The 21,876-nt window shown below is 41.4% G+C and overlaps 1 protein-coding gene and 1 pseudogene across 1 annotated transcript; one reads left to right on the top strand and one right to left on the bottom strand.

Moving 5' to 3' along the window:
• Window positions 1–1,194: 1,194 nt before the first annotated feature.
• LOC112429524 (large ribosomal subunit protein uL15-like) lies at window positions 1,195–8,572 on the top strand (annotated as a pseudogene).
• On the bottom strand, window positions 3,741–21,511 carry LOC105498154 (phosphatidylinositol glycan anchor biosynthesis class M). The gene is made up of 2 exons (XM_071082752.1): window positions 19,507–21,511; window positions 3,741–15,281 (listed from the first exon to the last, which is right to left on the bottom strand). Exon 1 carries the CDS (start codon window positions 21,192–21,194, stop codon window positions 19,923–19,925), a length of 1,272 nt encoding a protein of 423 aa, XP_070938853.1. The 5' UTR covers window positions 21,195–21,511; the 3' UTR covers window positions 3,741–15,281; window positions 19,507–19,922.
• Window positions 21,512–21,876: the final 365 nt, after the last annotated feature.

Here is a 21,876-nt window from a genome sequence, read left to right as displayed (position 1 = left end):
TCTCTCAGTCCACTGACTCACCCACCAATCTCTCCTGGAAAGAGACACACCCAGAAACAAACCAGCCATTTAGGCACCTCTCAATCTTGTCACGCTAAAAATTAAAGTTAAAATTAACAGTCATAACCATTATTCAAAATGTGAGAAATTTTTAGGCAACTGTAATAAGGCGAGAAGAAAGAATTAGAAAGTATATATTTTGAAAAGAGAAGACAAAATTGTAATTTTTTTGCATGATGATATAATTACTTGAAAACCCAGGAAAATTAGCCACAAAATGGTTAGTACTAATTAGAGAATTCGTGTAATGTGTCCAATTGCAAAATAAATATACAAAACTTAATAGCAGTGGTTGCATCCTCAAATGCCTCCAGGGATCAGGCAGACAACAAAAATGAATAAAGCACACTGGTGGGGACCTTTCCTGATGACAGAAAGCAACTGCTTCCCAGCTCCTGCATATTTTTGTCAAGGGAGACTGTGAGTCTAGAGTTGCCAGTATTCTGATTTTTAAGGAGAATTTGTAAAAACAGATTCTTGTATAAAACTTTCTGATTATTAGATGCAGATAACTAATTCAAAAATATTCTGAACTAAATATATTCATAGGCTAGATATGGCCACGGGCCTCCAGTGTGTAACTTTTGATCAGTGCTTTCCTTTATAATTAATCTGCAAATACAGAGAAGAAATGTGAAATGGTATAAAAAATTGATTAATCTTTGAATAGTTAATCATTTGAAATAAATTAAATTAAATTTCTACTTCTTGTATCACACCAAATAACGTCTACAGGGTAATGATTTCAAGTAAAAAATGGAACTAAACAAGCAGTAGAAAAATATATATAGGTAAGTATTTATATAATTTCAAGTTGGGAAATGCTTTCTTAAAAATAACAACAACCTGTTGAATGAGAGAAAATATTTGCAAACTATTCATGTGACAAGGACTAATATCTAAAATATACAAGGAACTCAACTCAATACCAAAAAGCAAATAATTATATTAAAAGTGGGCAAAGAATCTGAATAGACATTTCTCAAAAGGAGACATACAAATACACAGTAAATATATTTTTAAAATGCTTAACACCACTAATCGGGGAAATGCAAGTCAAAACCACAATGAGATATCACCTTATCCCAGTTAGAATAGCTATTATCAGGGGAAAAAAACAAATGCTGACAAGATATGGAGAAGGGGAACTGCTATACAGTGTTGGCGGGAATGTAAATTAGCATAGCCACTACGGATAAGAGTATGAAGATTTCTCAAAAACTTAAAGTAGACCTACCATGCAATCCAGCAATTCCACTACTGAGTGTTTATCCAAAGGAAAGGAAATCAGTATATCAAAGGGGTATCTGCACTCCTATGTTTAATGCAGCACTATTCACAATAGCATAGATATGGAAGCAAACTGTGTCCATCAAGGGGAAAATGGATAAAGAAAACATATATATACGCAATGGAATACTATTTGGCCAGAAAAAAGGGATGAAATCCTATTATTTGCAGCAACATGGATGGAACTAGAGGTCATTATGTTGAGTGAAATAAACCAAGCACAAAAAGACAAATCACTCATATGTGAGAGCTAAAAAATTTGAACGCATGGAGTTCGAGAGTAGAATGATAGATACCAGAGGCTGGGAAGGGTGTGTGTGTGGATGCGGGGGATGAAGAGAGGTTCATTAATGAGTACAAACACTTAGATGCAAGGAAAAAGCTGTAATGTTTGATAGCAGAGTGGGGTGACTATAGTTAACAACAATATATTGTATATTTCAAAATAGCTGGGAGAGAAGACGTGAAATGTTCCCAACACAAAGAAATGACAAATGTTTGAGGTGGTGAATATCCTAAATGCCCTGACTTGATCACGACACATTCCATGCATGTATCAAAATAGCACTTGTACCCTATAAATACATACAAATATGTATCAAAAAATAATGTCTATAATAACAACATTTTAAAAATAGCAACAGAGAAATCATAAAAAGAAAAACTGGCCTAAATTACATATATTTTTTTACCATTTCAGATCAAAAAATAAAATGCCAATGGCAGATGAGAAAAAATATTTAAAACACATAGACTCAATATCCATTTATAGAGACACTGGTCCCTGCAAATCAATAACCAAGCATCTTCAGAGAATATTGAGTAGAGGATATAGAAAAGCAAGTCATTAAATTAGAAATGCCAATAGCTAACAAGTGTAAGACAAAAACATTCAACCTCACAAGTAATCAAATAAATACAAATTAAACCATTGATGAGACACCATTTTCCCTATTGATTTGAGAAACATTTCTGAAATTGTTTTTGAAACCCAGTGTTAACAAAGGCATTTATTTTTGGTAGAAGTATACATTAATTCAGCCTGTAGAAAAATTTGGCAGTATGTGTCAGAACTCTTTGACTCAGCAAGTCTACTTCTCAAAGTTTAGACTAAGGAAATAGGAATATACTGTAAACAAGGATTTAATTGTAAGGATACCTTTTGTTTGTTTGTTTGTTTGTTTGTTTTTGAAACATTATCTCACTCTGTCACCCAGGCTGGAGTTCAGTGGTACAATCATAGCTCACTGCAGCCTTATCTCCCAGGCTCAACTGATTCTCCTGCCTCAGTCTCCCAAGTAGCTGCAACTACAGGTGCACACCACCATGCCTGGCTAATTTTTGTTTTTTAATAGAGATAAGGTCTCCATATGTTTCCCAGGCTGGTCTCAAACTTCTGAGCTCAAGCAATCCTCTTGCCTCAGCCTCCCAGAGGGCTGGGATTACAAGAGTGAGCCACCACACCCAGCCAGGATGACATTATTGATACACTAGCAGAACACAAAAACAAAAACACGGAAACAATGTGAACACTGATAGATAAATAGGTAAATTTGCACATTCATACTGTGAAATTCTTGGCAGTCATTTAAAGTCTGAAGCAAGTCTTGAAGAATATTTATTATTACTAAAAAATAGGGGCCCAGTTGGGCAAGGTGGCTCACACCTATAATCCCAGCACTTTGTGATGCCAAGGCAGGTGGATCGCTTGAGGCCAGGAGTTTGAGACCAGCCTGGCCAACATGGTGAAACCCCGTCTCCACTAAAAATACAAAAATTAGCCGGGCGTGGTGGTGGACACCTGTGATCTCAGTTACTCGGGAGGCTGAGGCAGGAGAATCGCTTGAACCTGGGAGGTGGAGGTTCCAGTGAGCAGAAATCAGGCCACTGCACTCCAGTCTAAGTGACAGAGTGAGACTCTGTCGAAAGAAAGAAAGAGAGAAAGAGAGAGAGAGAGAAAGAGAGAAAGAGAAAGAAAGAGAAAGGAGGAAAGGAGGAAGGGGGGGCAAGGGGGAGAGGGGAGAGGGGAGACGGAAGAGGGAAGAGGGGAGAAGGACTGGGCGTGATGACTGACTCCTGTAGTCCCAGCACTTTGGGAAGCTGAGTCAGGCAGATTACTTGAGCCCAGGGGTGTGAGACCCACCTGGGCAACATGGTGAAATGCCATCTCTCAAAAAAAAAAAAAACCTTAGCTGGGCGTGGGGTGTGGTGATGCACACCTGTAATCCCAGCTGCCTGACATGCTGAGGTGGGAGGAGCACCTGAGCCCAGGAGGTTGAGGCTGCAGTGAGCTATGATTGTGCCGCTGCACTCCAGCCTGGGGGCAGAATGAGATTCTGCCTCCAAAAAAAAAAAAAGAAAAGAAAAGAAAGAAAGTCACAATACATTGCTAAGTTTTTGTTGTTGTTGTTTATTTTAAATTAAAATGAACAGTATGACTCCAAACTCTACAGTATATGTACAATGATCTGGAAGAATACAACCTTAGATATTAACAGTGGTTATCCCTGGATGGTGCAGTTACGATTATTATGTTCCAAATTTCCTATTTAAAAAGTTTGCTTCTGTTTTACTACAAGGAACATATTGTTTTGATAACAAGTAAGATTTTTATTTTTACTTAAAAAATAAAGTTGGGTCCTCAGGTGGACTAACTGACTGTTACAGTTACTTAGCTATATTAGAAAGAGACGGACATAGTTCTTATGGCTGTTTACGCTGTGTGTGTGTGTGTGTGTGTGTGTGTGTGTGTGTGTGTGTGTGTAAATATATATGCCATATATAATTAGTAGGCTTACCTTTCTATTTATGTTTTGCTTGGACTGCTTTAAACTAAACACATATGCCAAAAGCCAATGAAGAGATACACCCCAGACAAACGCAAAATACTACAAAAGAGCTTAGGCAGGCTTTAATTTAACAATTAAAGGATTGCTAAGATTAAAATTGTATTGCAAATAAACTACAAAGCTGCATGTAGTTTATTAGAGTTGCCTATAAGTACCTGGTTTATCTATGACCACTTAATAGAGTTAATGGACCTTATACAAATATTTACAGGCTCAAAAAGAGACTTATTGGCAGACTTGGCCTTCCTTCCATGCCCAGTTAACAGGGAATGGCTCCCAGCTCCTCAAACACACAGAAAGAGAAAACTAGAGAGATTTTGCCAAAGATTTAAGCAAGGAAAAATCTAGAGCTGCAAAGTGTGTAACATTTACTAGACTAATATGAAAAGAGATTCATAAACAACCCAAGTGTCCAAAATAAACTATCATATAGAGAAATTACAAACATCTATAAAGAACTATAAATTAAGAGCCCAAACTTTGGCCAGGTGCAGTGGCTCACACCCGTAATCCTAACACTTTGGGAGGCTGAAGCAGTTGAATAGCTTGAGCCTAGGAGTTCAAAACCAGCCTGGGCAACAAAGTGAGACCTCCTCTTTACAAAAAATCAAAAAATAAAAATTAGACAGGCATGGCGGCATGCACCTGTGGTCTCAACCACTTGGGAGGCGGAGGCAGGAGGATTGCTTGAGCCCATGAGTTCAAGGTTAAAGTTAGCCAAAATGGTATCACTGCACTCCACTCCAGCCTGGGCAACAGAGTGAGACTCTGTCAAAAACAAAAACAAACAAACAAAAAAACCCCACACTTTAAAAATAATATAGTATTTCTCTGACCTAACTGACTTCCCAGTTTCCTTTACCCTTTGCTGCCTAGCTAGATTATCTAATATTACAGTGTCCAGAGCTCAGTCTTAGGCCCCCCAAGCAATCTCATCCAGGCCCCTGTCTTTAAGCAACATTTATAATCTTGTGATTCTCAAATGTATATCTGACTGTCCCTCTGACTTCCTCACTAAGACTGCTGACATCTCACACTTGACATGATCGATTCCAAACTGTCTTCCTCCCTAAAACTACTCCTTCCATCAGTCTTCATAGTTCAGTGAAGAACATTACCATCCATCTAGTCGCCCAAGCCAAAAGCCTAGCACCCACTTTGGATTTCCCTTTTCTTTTCCCTGACACCAAATCCATCAGCAAGTTCTGCCAGTTCTCTCTCCAAGATACAAAAATGCATGTTGAATCAACCCACTTCTTACCATCTCTAGTACTGTCACTCTTATTCAAGCCTTCACAGAATCCATTCTCGATTGAGCGGTCAGAGTGTTTTTCAGAAAATGTAATTCATATCTGCTTAAATCTCTTCAGTGGCTTTCGAATGCACATAGGAAAATAAACAAGCAAACAAAAAAAAGACTTCTGAACTTTTCACCATGATGCAATAAAGCCTCTGAACGCCCTTCTGCTACTCCTTACTCCTTGCAGATAATTCTCTAGCCACAAGAACCTTTTCTATTTTGGGATACCAAGTTCATCCTACCTGAAGGCCACTGCACTTTTTTGTTCCCTTTGCCTGACAGTCCCCCACTTTATTCCTACCCAAAACCTATTAATTAGTTTTTAAAATATTAAGAAATTAAGAATATGTCTTGAGAGCATGCTGCGTGTAAGTGGCAATCAGAAGACTTGGGTACTAGTCTCACACGCTTTTCAAGATAGGACACCTGCACTAAACCAATATGATAATGACTTTGGTCAATAACCAGAGTGATTCCTTGGCTCATGGTTTCCCCTTCTCTGGGACAAGTCCCAATAGTTAACTCCTCTCTTGTTAATTTAAAACCCAAATATAGAGATCTGGAAACTGGAGGTCACTGCAGCTGGTCACCTGCTGTGGAAGTCCCCAAACTGTCCAATCTCTTGCCTCCCCAGACTTCCTTGTTCAGTTCTTTCCTTAGGATTTATGGATTGACCAGTATCCTTTAAGTCCTTTAGCTAAAGTTGGTTTCTGTAACTTACAATTGAAAAGAGAAGAATCCCTTCTTAATTGTCTGGTTAGCTTCCTAGAACTCAGCTTTACAGAACCATTCCCTTAGTGTTGGCTACCCCAGGGCATCTGTGGAATCTAAACTCAGCATGGATAATGACATATGTAGAACAACTTAATATTCATCTTTCCCACCTCATATTCATGCGTGCATGTGCACACACACACACACACATTGTCTCTCTCCCCACACTATATTCTTTCCAAGTCCTCTCATCACCCTTTGTACTTTTATCCAGCATCCACCAGGTTGGATTTGTTCTGCCTTGATGTTTTCTCACAGTTCATCTTTCCACTGCATGCTGGGCTCCCAATATTTGTGATAAAATTAGGAACCCTATTTAGGTATGTAAAGAGGCCTTCTGCATGCACAATCAATAAATGTGAGCTCTAAAATGAATCCTTTCTTTCCTACGGGGCACTCACTTCCCTTGCCTTTCTTGGGTTATCTTCTATTTCGTTGTCCCTAGTAGCTATGTTCCAATCACCAGGGCAGGGGTTTTACTTTTTGGAGGTCAGAGATCCCTTTGAATGCTACAGACACTTTTTACAGAAAAAGTACATACAAATACACACACATTTTGCACACAACCAAGGTTTATGGGCTTCTGATTAAAATGAATTTACCAAGGATAAGACTTCTGTGACCATCCGCCACCCCCATACACACACCCCACTAATTCCCACCCTTCACTAGCCGCGACTCATTCATGGCTTTGCTGCCAGACACCAGTAAAATAAACCTGGTTCTTCTCTCCTAATACTTGTTATGCTGAGAGATAGAAAAACAAAAACACAAAGCATCCCCAACAATTATAGGCAGTTACACGTAAGAGTCATTAAAAGTGTCCCCCATTAGAACACTTCCCCAGGACAAACACTTTATAACTTCCTAGATTACTAATTTAATGCACAAGTTACGTTTTAAATGCTTTTCTTTACAGGGAGGTATTCTTGGACCCTGGCTGAGATTAGGAAACAGCCAAGTCTTAGCAGCACACTTAGCAAGAATTTCTTAGGTGGGTTATTTTCTGGGAAGATTATCACAGTGAATAATCTCATCTATTTTACTGTCAGTTTCAGAGTGTGACATTTTTGGCCTTGTTCTCAGTTCTACAGATATTGTCAAGTTGAAACCTGCAGCTTGTTATATACTAACTCTACCTTCTAATTAGAAAAGAGGTTTGAAAATGTTGGAGCTTTCTGGGTTGCCTTCCCCAAGCTAAATTAGAGTCTACTGAAGAAAAGGAAAGGTGAAGAGGCAGAAGGACTGGGTGGATGCAGTAGAGAAAGAACCATACAATCAAAGGCAGGTCAGAGACTAGACAGAATAGTCTTTTTATCCTACCAATGCCAGTGGCTCATGAATGGCCCCAAGCCCCTAGGACTTCTCTTCAGCCCAATCTGACTCCCCATGAAGTCATGGATGCATTTATTTTGTCTGATGAATTGCTTTTCATTAGAGTCAACATGGAATAGAGCAGGATTTCACAATGTAATAGACTGAATGTCTGTGTCCTCCAAAATTTCAAATGTTGAAAACTAGGATCCTTTTCTTGCCTCCACTTCCTTGTTAGCAGGGACCCTAAGCTCTACTCCCATTGCCCTCAGCCACCCACCCTCGACCTTGATAGGGACCTCCAGGCTGCACCTGGCTGGCAGCAGGGCAGTGCGGCTCAGGTGGGTTTGGGGCAGGGCCCTGTTCAGCCTGAGATTCAGATCTCGAAGACACACGGGCCCCTCAACTTTGCCAAATGCTCCAGATGGCAGGTCCTTGGCCCACAGGCCTACAGGCCCATCTCAGGCTGGCAAGCATTGCCCCCGCTCCTTCTTCCTTAGGGCTTACCACCAAGCTTCTTTTTCCACACAGTCATCCAGACTGAGGAAATGTAGTCACCACAGGACCCAGAAATTTTGGGGCCAGGTGAGCCACGGCCACTGCCGCATCGGCAAGCACTGAAAGCACCCAGGAGGCTGTGGCAATGCCGGCGGCATGCATCACCATAGGATCGACTTCAGCAAATGTCACCCAGGTTACTTTAGGAAAGTTGGTATGAGGCATTACCACCTAAAGAGGATCCTGAGCTTCTGCCCAGCTGTCAACCTTGACAAATTGTGGGCTTTGGTCAGAAAGCAGACACAGGTGAATGCTGCTAAAAGCAAGCCTGGAACAGCTCCCATCACTGATGTGGTGCCATCGGGCTACTACAGAGTTCTGGGAAGGGAAAAGTTCCCAAACCAGCCTGTCATTGTGAAGGCCAAATTCTTCAGCAGAAGAGGTCTGGAGAAGATTCAGTGGGGGGAGCTTTGTCCTGGTGGCTTGAAGCCACATAGAAGGAGGTTCATTAAATGTTAACAACTGCTTTAAAGAGAAAAGGAAAGGGAAAGGGAAGGAAAGGAAAGAAAACTAACCCCCAAGGTAGTGGTATGAGAAGGTGGAGACTTTGGGAAGTGACTAGGTCACAAGGGTGGAGTCTTCCTGAAGGGGATTAGCGCCCTTACAAAAGAGACTGGCGAGTTTTCTTGCTCGTTCCATCATGTGAAGACAAAACCGGAAGATGGCTATTTATGAACCAGGAAGTGTCCCTCCTCACCAGACATCAAATCTGCTGGCACCTTGATCTTGACTTCCTGGCCTCCAGAACTGTGAGAAATGAATTTCTGTTATTTATAAACTACCCAGTCTATGCTATTTTAGTACAGCAGCTCAAATAGATGAAGACACTCAACCTTGGCACTACTGGCATTCAGGGCCAGAAAATTCTTTGCTGGGGGACCTTTCTGTGGGAAAATGGAGATGCCTAGCAGCATACCTGACCTGTACTCACTAGACGCCAGTAACACCCCCATTATAATCACCAAGAATATCTCCAGACATTGCCAAATGTCCCCAGAGTGGGGGAACAAAATTGTCCCTGTCTGAGAATCACACAAGAGAGGGAAGGTTTAGAGTCAGACAGACCTAGGTTCCAACTTTAGTTCCATTCCTCACAAACCCATAACCTTGGTGGGTGGGGAGGGAGGGAAGTATTTATGTCCTCTGCGACTGTTTCTTATTAGCAAATACTACTTATATCAAACAAATTGTTTTGAGGTTTGAATGAGATGATGTGTTAAAAGCATATAGGCTTACAATAGGTGCTCAATAAACAGTTGTTCCCTCTGCATACCTACTTCACTTATTTAACAAACATTTATTGAGCACTTATGCTGTATGCTAAGGATACAAACACAAAACAGTAAGTCTGAGAGAAAGAGACAAATGCACAAATAACCATAACATATCAAATCCATTAGCAGAGATTATTTACCAAATGTTACAACTCTGGCCCTATCTTTCTTTTCTCCCCCCTTAACGGCTAACCTTGTCTCCAAAAGCTCATCTGGCATTCCTCTTGACAGAGGAAGTGTCCTATGAGTTGGGTCCTGAAAAATGAGTGGCAGGTCATCTGAAGGCCAGGAGAGAAGTATGCACACTAGGCAGAAAAAACAGCATGGGCAGGCCGGGTGCAGTGGCTCATGCCTATAATCCCAACATTTTGGGAGACCAAGGCAGGCGGATCACTTGAGGTCAGGAGTTCAAGAACAGCCTGGCCAACAGCACGAAATCCCCATCTCTACTAAAAATACAAAAAAATTAGCTGGGCATGGTGGTGCGTGCCTGTAATCTCAGCTACTTAGGAGGCTGAGGCATGAGAATCAACTTGAGCCTGGGAGACAGAGGTTGCAGTGAGCTGAGTTTATGCCACTGCACTCCAGCCTGGGCGACAGAGTAAGACTCTGTCTCAAAACACACACACATACACACACACACACACACACACACACACACACACACAAACCAGCATGAGCAAAGGCTTAATAGTGTGGTAACTTCAGGAAACTGCATTATCCAGTAGGCTAGAGTGAGGCTGAGTAGGGGAAATTGGTGCAAGATGGAGGATGCTAAGGAATTTGGATTTCTTTCTGCAAGTCACGTAGTCCCCCAGGATGCTTTTTTTCAGAATGGTGGCACGATCAGATCTGCTTTGGAAAGCACACTCTGGCAGCACTGGGGAGGATAAATGAGAGGTGGAATGAAGGGCAAGAGAGACGAAAAGCAAGAAGACCAGTCAGGAGCTATCGATTCCAGATGAGAGATAATGAGGGCCTGAACTGTAGTACTGGCAATGACAATGGCAAGATGCCAGCAGGCTCCAGGGACATTAAAAGGTAGAACTGATAGAATTTAGTGACTGATTAGATGTGGAGCGGGTAACAAGTGAAGGAGAAGAAGGAATAGGAGGTGATTATAAGATTCTAGCTTAGAAAATTAGGTGGATACTGATGGCATTTAGAAATGATAGGCACTGAGAAACTGTTTTCTCTTCTTTTTCACAGCCCCCGCCATTCACACTGTGCAAACGAGCTCACTATCCCCAGCTCCCACTTGACAGATTCCTATACAACTCAATTTAACAAACCTAGGAGACTAGTAGCAAACCCAGCAGCTCGATGATACTGGTTATTCCTGTCTGTCTTTGCTTGGATCTGGAAAAGTCCCAGGAAAATATTATTAATGAATAAGAAATAATCCCTATCCTGGGGCTGGGCACAGTGATTCATGCCTGTAATCCCAGCACTTTGGGAGGCCGAGGTGGGCGGATCACAAGGTCAGGAGATCGAGACTATCCTGCCTAACACAGTGAAACCCCATCTCTATTAAAAATCCAAAAACTTAGCCGGGCGTGGCGGCAGGCGCCTGTAGTCCCAGCTACTCAGGAGGCTGAGGCAGGAGAATGGCATAAACCCGGGAGACAGAGCTTGCAGTGATTGAGATCGCACCACTGCACTCCAGCCTGGGAGACAGAGCAAGATTCCGTCTTAAAAAAAAAAAAAAGAAATAATCCCTATCCCTAGGGAGCCTACAGTCTAGATGGCACAGTCATACACATGGGAAATTACAGTACAATGTGATCTGCACTATACAATAGAGGTACTGTATCACAGAATGTTTCACAAAGGTCATCCTTAACTGAACTTAGCTGGTAAGGAAAGACAAGAGGAGAAGGATATATTAGCCAAAGGAACAGCAGGCGCAAAGGCATGAAGAGGGGGTATAATTTGGTATGATTGGAGGGTGGGGCGAGGTACAAGATGAAGCTGGAGATGTAGGCAAGAGTTAGATCATAAAAGGTCTTATGAGCTAAGATAAGGATTATCAAAGGTATGATTAATCACTGACTGATTTTAAGCAGGGAAGTTTCAAAGAAAGCCCCCAGTAGTTACCAATGTTAAAGAAAAACAGGTAGGCTAGGCGCGGTGGCTCACGCCTGTAATCCCAGCACTTTGGGAGGCTGAGGCGGGCGGATCACGAGGTCAGGAGATCGACATCATCCTGGCTAACATGGTGAAACCCCATCTCTACCAAAAGTACAAAAAATTAGCCGGGTGTGGTGGTGGGCACCTGTAGTCCCAGCTACTCAGGAGGCTGAGGCAGGAGAATGGCCTGAACCCGGCAGGCGGAGTTTGCAGTGAGCCGAGATCGCACCACTGCACTCCAGCCTGGGCGACAGAGCGAGACTCCGTCTCAAAAAAGAAAGAAAGAAAGAAAGAAAAAAAAAACAGGTAAGATAACAAACATCTCAGTACCTAGTATATATCAGGTTCTGCACTAGTTTTGTCCAATTAATGTATTAGTAAACTACTTTAGGTGTATTTTACTCTAGCCTATAACTGAGCTATAATCCTCTTTCCACAAGACTCCTCCATCAGGCACTATGAGTTCCTTAAAGGCAGGACTCTAGTCTTAACCATCTTTATACCCCCAGGCTAGCTGAGTGCCTGGCACAAAGTAGGCTCCTAAGTATTTACTAGATGAATGAATCATCGGTTGGACGTTTTTCCTGAACTCCCTGCTTTCTAGAATCCAGTGAGTCATCTTCTGTTCACCATAGCTAAATGATAAGGGTAGTACAGAGAAATGAGTAGTATATCTAGCTCCAGAAGATCTAGGGTCTAGTCCTGCCTCACTTACTAACTCTGACCTTGGGCAAAGTGCATATACTCTGAGCTTTAGGGGTCTCATCTATGAAAATGGAATTTTAAAAAATTCCCATGTCACAAAATGTGTGAAAGTATTTTGTATCATTACTAAAATATAAGTTGTTTACATGTATGTTTCATCTTCCTTACATATTAACATGTGCTCAGAAGTCAGGGGAAAAAAAATAGGTTGGGCTTAAAGTTATTGCATTATAAGCCAGTAAAAATGCTAATGTTAATTGTATTTTTCAACTAGCATTCATGTCGTTCTGCTGGATAATGTGAATTAGATTCTGGTTGCTCCTTGCTCACTCCAGTCAGTAATACTTGCCTTACTGTTCTTTAAACCTGCCAAGCTCATTGCTACCTCAGGACCTCCGCACTGCTTTCACTCAGCAAGGAGGGATGCTGAGTGAAATGCTCTTCCCTTATCTCCCCGCACCATGGTTGCATGAAGGTCATGCCTTCACTTTCCAGGTCTCTGTTCAAGTGCCCTCTCACCACAATACCTTCCTAACCAGTTCATCTAAAGTAGCACCTACTCCACTCTCCGCACTGCCATCATTCTCTACTTCCTTAATTTGCCTTATTTTTATGATATATCATCATCACAATCCTGTACTTGCTTATTCTTTGCCTCCCCATGAAAATGTAAGGTCCATAAAGATAGGGTCTTTGCCTCCCTCTCTCACTCACTGCATCTATGATGCCTAGAACAATGCCTGGCACAGAGAAGATACTCAGGGTATTTTGCTAAGTAGTTTGCGAAGTGAATGACATTTGCTAAATAAGTGAAGTTTTCCACTGTAATCACCTGTCATTGGATAGCATTAAAAAGGAATTACAAAAAAAAAAAACCAAAACAAAAAACAAAAAAAAGATCAGAATCAGAACACCTGGGGTCCAGCCCCGATCCTGCCATTAACTAGCTATTTGGCCCTGGAAAGTCACTTGTTTCTGAGTTCGGTTTTCTTATCTGTAAAATACAAATAAAAATATCCTCTACCTTGCCCTATTGCCCCTTCATTTCACAAATCACATCATTGTGGAACTGAATGGGGTGTTATATAACACTTGATCAGCGGGGTATATTTCTGTTTTTACTGTTTACTCTTCAAGAGCATAGACTGTCTATTCATCTATTACAGAACTTGACACAGGGCCTGGATCTATAAATAATTGCCAAAAAAAAAATGAAGAGCAAAGGTTATACATTTCCTTTGTAAAATGAACTGAGCTTCAAATATTCATGCTCCAAATTATTTTTAAATAGTCACTATAAGTGTCATTTCATTTTATCTAGCAGACATAGCAATTAGCAGAGTGCCTGAGCAGCTAGAAATGTTCTCATTTAGTCTGGTTTTTGTTCAGGATAATGAATATAAATGCTTGTTTTGACTAAATGAATGGTTCTCCTAGGCCAGTGCTGAATAAATGCTTGTGCTATTGTGACGCTTCTGACCCAGGCAGGAGACATGTGCTTCCATCTCCAGAACAGCAACCCCTGAATGACCCCTCAACACAATGGAGAAAAGAAGTGCTGTGTAATTTAGGGGCATAAACCAAACCTCCACTGCTTAGAGTCAGCTTAATGTCTGACAGAAATACACAAAACTGTTAGGCCTCAACCAGACATCTGAATAATCTGTCCATACATTTTTCACGTATCAGTTTTTATTATCTTTTCAAAGGACCAGATCAAGATGAGAATAAAGTTTATGATAAAAGGTAGTCAAACATTTATTTTATATAAATACAAGTTCCTTGCCTATATCCATTTGATTTGGGGAAAAAAAGGTTCAAGTTTACAGTGCCAGAACAGCTGCTTCTTTATAAAGACTTGTAATCAGTGGCTTGTTCTATGCCAGCATGCACACTTTGAGCATATCAACGCACTTAATCCTTACCAACAACTCTATGCAGATTATACTATCATTCCCATTTCACAGATAAAAACTATGTATCTAGATATGATAATCTTGCTCAGGATCATGCACTGGGATTTGAACCTAAGTTGATCTGAGTCTATTCTCTGATGCCATACTATCAGTGCAGGACAATTTTTAACTGCATGAATGCACACTGCAGAGCAAGAGAAATTTAACAATGATCATGTGCCTTTTGGAAATTATGGCCACATATTTTGTGCAGCTTGATTTACAAATAGCTTGGCTAAAAAGTGGTTCAGCAAATCAACTTCTTAAAAACAGGCCATGAAGGAAAAGTACATGATGAAGCCAGCAGTAAACAAAGAAATTACACAATTTGGTGAGAGAGGGTTTGGATGTGGAAGGGAGTTGTTAAAGGTCTGGAATCATTGAAAAGTTTGGGAATGACAGTGACTTGGTACAGCTGAGAGAACTGCCCCTCAAACACCTAAAATATTTGGACAAACTGATTGGCAAGACATTTGTCAGAGCCAGTGTTGAGTTCCATTTATTTTGCAGCGGTATGCATCTGCTGGGTTTGGGTACTCTGGAAAAATCCAAAACATAATATAATGGAAAAAGCATGGGTAAAAATCCCTATTTAATCTTTGAGCCTCTTTGTTCATCTATAAATTTAGAATATGAATATCAACTTTGAAGTGTTGTGAAAATTAAATAAAAACATATATGGTGGAATAGGTGCCCAAAATTGGTTAATCATGAAAAACTTACCATCATCAAGATGTAAAATAATTAGCTGTTGTTGTTGGGGCAGGGCTTGGAGTTGGGGGTTGGATATTAACATTCCAAACATGTATAAGCTTTTATCTGAAAAACCTACCAGATAAAACAAAGAGATTACCACCCCCATGTTTTTAGGGAGACAGGCAGAAAGTATGACACATAAAAGAATTAATTTGTTTAACTTTGATGGAAGGTAAACCCCTTTAGTTCTCACTTTGTTTTTAAGACTAGGAAAAGATCCAAACTTCTTAATTATGGATTATCCATCATGTTCTTTCCTTCCTCGGAAACTTTGAGATCCAAGAATGTCTGTTCTTTAAGATGTAACAAAAAATACCTGAAGAAATTTGAAAACGACAGAATGTTAAATTATAATAATAATAGATAACAGAATTATGGTTTTGTAAGAAAATATCTTATTTTTAGGAGATGCATGCTGATATATTTAGTGGTGAAGTTCAATGATGTTTGCAACTTCACATGGTTCAAAAAATTACATATATATATTTATACCTATATATAAAGCAAATATGGCAAATTGTTGTTGAATTTAGATGATGGCGATATAAGTAATGTTTAAAATAGTTAGGTCAGGCTGGGTGCAGTGGCTCACGCCTGTAATCCCAACTTTGGGAAGCCAATGAGGGAAGATCACTTAAGCAATCTCCCTCTTGCAACACAGCAAGACCTCATCTCTACAAAAAATAAAAGGATTAGCCAGGCATGATGGCACATACCTGTGGTCCCAGCTACTTGGGAGGCTGAGGAGGAAGGATCACTTGAGCCTGGGAGTTCAAGGCTGCAGTGAGCCATGATTATACTACTGCACTCCAGCCTGGGTGACAAAGTGAAATTTTGCCTCAGAAAAGTAAAAAAAAAAAAAACAGCTAGAGTTTTTTGTTTTAGAGGCAGGGTGTTGCTCTGTCACCCAGGCTGGAGTGCCGTGGCACAATCATAGCTCACTATAACCTCCTCGAATCCTGGGCTCAAGTGGTCCTCCCACCTCAGCTTCCCGAGTAGCACTTTTTTTTTTTCTTCTTTGTACAGATGGGGGTCTCACTGTGTTGCCCAGGCTGGTCTCAAACTCCTGTCCTCAAGTGATCCTCCTGCCTCAGCCTCCCAAAGCATTGGGATTATAGGCATGAACCACCACACCCAGTCCTTAAAATAGTTTATAATAAAACATGAAGGGTGGGGGGAACCAAGAGGTTGCATTTAGGGACAATCCTAGGTATAATTTTCCATCTTTTTCCTTTTCTATTCATAGTACAGATGGTTAGGGGAGAGGGTGGTAATGCAGAAAACAACTGATATTAGAGAAGTAACAATAAATTCAGTCACAAGTCAACTAACTGAAAGACAAGTTCTACACAACTTCTGAAACATCTTGTGAGAGTCCAGATGGTGAGAAGTCAGTAACTAAAATCAGTGGTTTTAAGAATTCTTTTGCCAGGGAGGAACAAAGCAGTCTGGTGGGAGTATTAGCCTTTCCAATGGGCCTATCAAGAGAATTTATCTAGGAATATTTAGGAACCATATTCTAAAGACGTTACAAAGGCAATTACAGAAGAAAATGTTATGTAGCTCCCTCTGTTCAGAACACACACAATCTTGAGAACCATACCTCTTTATCTAATAATTAATGTTTATCTGTAAATGAACATATCAATCTTAAGGGGTGGTATAAGAAAAAAAAAGAATTACGTAGGAAATAAGTAAAAGTCTTATAAAATTTGAAGGTGTTATTAAAGGACTAAAAAGGAAATAAAAGGATTGTGATAAGAAGCAAAAAAAAAAAAAAAAAAAAGACTTTAGATAACCAGAAAACAAATTAAAAAATTAAAATCCCCCAAGAAACCAAATTAACCCAATTTTTTAGTTAACTTACTAACTAAACATTTTGCAGCATACAAACTGCAAAATATCCTTTGAATCCCTTTAAGAAACACCTGCCTTTCTTTGGTATTTCTTGCAGGAAAGTATCTAAAGTTTGAAGTTCCCTCCAAAGATCCCAGCAGAAATGTTTCTAACTTCTAAGAATGTCCTAAGAGAATGAGTTAAAACAACAAAATGTTGAAAGTCTTATTTAGAATATTAAAAACGGGAAGCAATCTGCAGGTCTAACAGTGGAAGAATGATGTATTTATAATGTGAATATACATGTGATGTCCAACAATTTCAATTCTAAGTATAAAGAGTAAGCCACAATAAAGAATGTTAAAAAATAATAATTAGTAAGTAAATATAATTATCAAACAAAGTCACAAATACAAAAAAAGGGACAATTATATTAGAATGATGAAATTCGATTTCTGTTTCCTGCCTCCTCCCGTGCTGGCTCTATAATTTTTTTTTAATTCTTACAGTAGAATAGGAAAAAAAGGTAAGAATGCTATGGCTGGAAGGCCACTAGTAAACAAGCCCATATAAACGGTCCTCAAGACAAGACCCAATATGGGTATGAGACTAAATGTTATAAGGAAGGTCACTGTCCTCAGCAACTGACTCTGCTATTTTTACCCCAAACAGGAGCCCATACAAAACCACCCCATTCTTACCCTCTTTCTAATGAAAGTTCCCAAAAGGTATCCATCCAAGAAGTGCTGCCAATAATAACATTGCTAATTGTGACCAGCCTATAGACATCTTATTTGCAAAGGCTTTTAAGCCTGAACTGACGTGAAATATAATACTGTGGAACTCTTTTTGTCTTATTTGTGAGTGTTTTTGACTGCAAAAGAACAGTTTATCAAATTACTTATCTTTTAAAAAACACAATCACAAAATCACATTCATATACTGCTACCATAGTGTTAGGGACTCCCAAGCCTAGACAGGCTGTTTAATTAAAAAAAAAAAAAAAAGTAAGGATGCTTGTTTAAACAACTCAGAAAGCATTTTCCCCCCAGAAATATTATAGTGATAAGGGAAACGATCTGCCCATCTAAGCCTCATTTCCACAATCTCCCTCTAAATTTCCTGGTCTAGAAAACCCATGGCTCTTTGGGATGCTTCATATGCTTTTCAGGAGTTTCCCTCACAGGTCTGCATTTCTATCATGGAATTTTTGATTTTTTTTTTAAGCTAGGAAATGTCTTACTAACAAGTTGTTTTATCACCTAAAATCTACCATTATCCATTTTTACAGCAAAGATAACACTTGATTGACTTAAATTCTAGAAGAAAAAAAATCTTGCTTTAGCAATCAAAAACTTAAAAACAAAGGGGTAAGAGGATACTGAAATGTACTAATAGTTTGTGTGTTTAAGGACCTCAAACATTAAAGGCAAGATGATAGTTTTAAAAATGTAATACCTCAAGTCTAAACATGAATGGATTTAAATTTAATCCTTTTTGTATGAAACCAAATGCCAGTCTAATACCACTGGGACTAACTGCTAAAAAAAACCTAAGTAATAAAACAAATACATGAAGCATGATTACAATTTAAATTCTTTGGATTATCTTTCCCCCTCCCCTCGCCAGATGGAGTCTCGCTCTGTCGCCCAGGCTGGAATGCAGTGGCACCATCTCGGCTCACTGCAAGCTCTGCCTCCGGGTTCACACCATTCTCCTGCCTCAGCCTCCTGAGGAGCAGCTGCGACTACAGGCACCTGCCACCAGGCCTGGCTAATTTTCTGTATTTTTAGTAGAGACGGGGTTTCACCGTGTTAGCCAGGATGGTCTCAATCTCCTGACCTTGTGATCTGCCCGCCTCAGCCTCCCAAAGTCTTTGGATTATCTTCTAAGCCCCCACATTTAATATAGAAGTTAAAAACTCTTTGAAACAATACTAAGCACCCTAGTATTATTTAATACTTTTACATCTAAAAAGTTGTCCTTTCCTTTTTTTTTTTTTTTTTGAGACAGGGTCTTGCTCTGGGCTCAAGCAATTCTCCCACCTCAGCCTCCCACGCAGCTGTGACTACAGGGGTGCATCACCACGCCTGGCTAAGTTTTTTTATTTTTTGTGGAGACTAGGTCTCACCATCTTGCCCCGGGTGGGTCTAGAACTCCTGGACTCAAGCGACCCTCCCAACTCAGCTTCCCAAAATGCTGGGATTACAGGCAAGGGCCACCATACCCAGCCTAAGAATATTTTTTGGATTTTCACAGCTGTCAGGAAAGCTTTAGAAAGAAAAGATAGGGGTTAAAAGTTGAGACACAGCTTAAGACAGAAGCATTGTAAAACAGGAACAAATACTGGCTTAAACCTGATGTCTCTAACTATATTCCTCTATTTTAAGAATCTTAGTATCTGATAGTTTCATAAGCCTTTCATTTTCCAATATGTAAACTTTTAAGGGAGAAGACCACCCCTCATATTGTCTTATGCCCAATTTCTGCCTCCAAAGAAAGAAAAAGTAAAAACTAAAAGGCAGAAATGAAATCCACAAGCAGACAGCCTGGCGCCACACCCTGGGCCTGGTACTTAAAGATCGACCCCTGACCTAATCCGTTCTGTTATCTATAGATTACAGACATTGTATAGAAAAGCACTGTGAAAATCCCTATCCCGTTTTGTTCCTAATTACCGGTGCACGCAGCCCCCAGTCACATACCCCCTGCTTGCTCAATCGATCACGACCCTCTCACACGGACCTCCTTAGAGTTGTGAGCCCTTAAAAGGGACAAGAATTGCTCACTCTGGGAGCTCGGCTCTTGAGACAGGGGTCTTGCCCATGCCCCCGGCCAAATAAACCCCTTCCTTCTTTAACTTGGTGTCTGAGGAGTTCTGTCTGCGGCTTGTCCTCCTACACTTTATTCCCACCATGTCCCAAATAAACGAGTCCTAGGATTTCCTAGAAGGTGGACCTCAATTATTGTGTCCTTTTATATACAAGACAAACATTCTGTTGGAACACGGAAACTTTCACTAGAATCCTTAGAATGTTCAGAAAAAATGTCCCAAAGCTCTCTTCTGGTCCATACAAGACAATCAGAATGTAACACAGTAGCAGAAGGTGTGGAACATACACTAGTCATATTTGATTCTCTCTGTCAGGGGTTCTTCTTTGTAATGGGAAATAATTTGAATCAGGATGGAAGAGTTGATAAGAAGGAAGAACAAACCAGCTAACCAGATAAACAGAAAGGTGTTCTTTCCTTGAAACTCAAGAACATAGGCAGGAGCCAGCCATAGGGCCTGCCCTATAAACCATAACATTAGGAGAACTACAGCTCTTTTCCAAGTCATTCTTACTAGTGGCATCACAAGAGGCAGTAAGCAGAGGTACCAAAGAAAGTACTGGGAGGTGCAGACTTTGTTAAAAGTCACAAAAATGGATGTATGAAGAAAACAACAAAAGACGAGGTCTCTGTAATAGGCGAAAGACACAGCTGAAAGCAAGATGAACTGTGGCAGGAATGCAGCAATTCCCAGGGAAAAACTCCACTTGCTCTCTGCAGTCAAATACAGCATGTAGAAGTATGGAGAAAAGTTGTGACGGATATCCCGCCTAGTCAGGTGATAAAAATAGGTGTGCTCCAAAAATTCCCAGCCGTACTCATAGTAAAAACCAAAGCTCAGGGCAAAAAACGTGAGTCCAGCAACCGCTACGAACAGCAGCACAGCCCGATCACACAGCCTCTTCAGGAGCTCGTACAAATGAGCCTGGAAAGTATACCGGGATTGACGGAGGCTTTTGTCATTGTCGCGATCTGGAAGCAGGTGGAGAGTTATGGGAAGGATATAAGTCACCGGATATATCTTCATATGCACCGCGAAACCATAGAACACAGCTGCACACGCGACGACTCTTTTCCTTATCAAGTACAGGACCATCAGGACCAGGGAGGCGACAATCGAGTCCGCATTACCTCGACTGGATACTGCCATAGGCAGGGGGTTAAGAAGCCAAAAGACACAGTAGCCACAAGCCTGGCGGCGCCCCAGCCCCTTCAGCAGCAGCAGGCGGTATAAGAGGAAAGCGGTGAGGAGGTCGCAGCTGATGAAGAGAAACTTTCCAAAGAGCTCGCTGAGGTAGATGTTGGGAGTGAGGAGCCAACCCAGCAGCGGGGTGTAACGGTACGTGGCTCTCAGGTAAGGCGAGCGCCCCTCCGTGACAAAGCGCGCGGCATCGGTGAAGACCTGGTAGTCAATGTCCGTATACCTCACGTGCAGGGTCCGGTCCTGGAAGACCCCATAGAAAACCAGGGCGACTCTGGCTAGAAAGGCCACACCAAACACGCCGGCGGGGGCTAGCTTCAAGTTAAGGAGCCATTCACCCCAGTGCTTGGTCGAGCCCATGATCTGACTGTGCGACAGCTGCTCAGCCCCAGCTCCAAACTGCCTTCGTACCTCTAACCTTCCCTTCGGTTCCTCGCAGCAGGTGGCCGCCGCATCTCCCACCCGCTAGGCCGCCAACCGAAACAACTGCGGACTACCACTTCCGGCATGAAGCCCCGCCCCCGTACTGCTACCTGTCTCCAGCCCCGCGCGGGATTCTCAGCCGCAGGAGCCAAACACTTGCCTTCCTCTGGATAGGCGGTCTCGCTTCCGCATCTTCTTCCGGCGGAGGCGGGATTTCCGGTCCCTGGGCGGAGAGACGTCCGCTTGCCGGGAAATCCGGCACTGGATTGAGGATTTTATGGAGCGGAGTGAGATTTCTTCGTAAGTGACAACCCCCAGCCCCACCGCCCTTATCCCGCGCCCCGTTTCCAGTCCTCAGAGGAAAACCCTCCGACGCGTAGCGAGCTGCGGGCTGCGCGCTACATCCCTCAGTCCTGGGATGGAGACCCGAGAGTGAAAAATGTAGGAGTGAAAGGAAGATAAGCCTTCTCATGCTTTACTCCACGAGCTCGCCGGTATTCACCGGGGATTTGTGGGGCCCCGGACAGGACAGGATGAGTTGAAGGGCTGAGTGTGTATGTCCCATGCAATATTGGAGGCATACTTATATTTTAAAATTGTTAGTTGGTAATCAGAGATT

The sequence above is a fragment of the Macaca nemestrina genome, chromosome 1 (assembly GCF_043159975.1).
Source record: "Macaca nemestrina isolate mMacNem1 chromosome 1, mMacNem.hap1, whole genome shotgun sequence".
Lineage (NCBI taxonomy): Eukaryota > Metazoa > Chordata > Mammalia > Primates > Cercopithecidae > Macaca > Macaca nemestrina.
The sequence above is the reverse complement of the archived record's forward strand: the minus strand, read 5'-3'. Positions and strand labels throughout refer to the sequence as shown.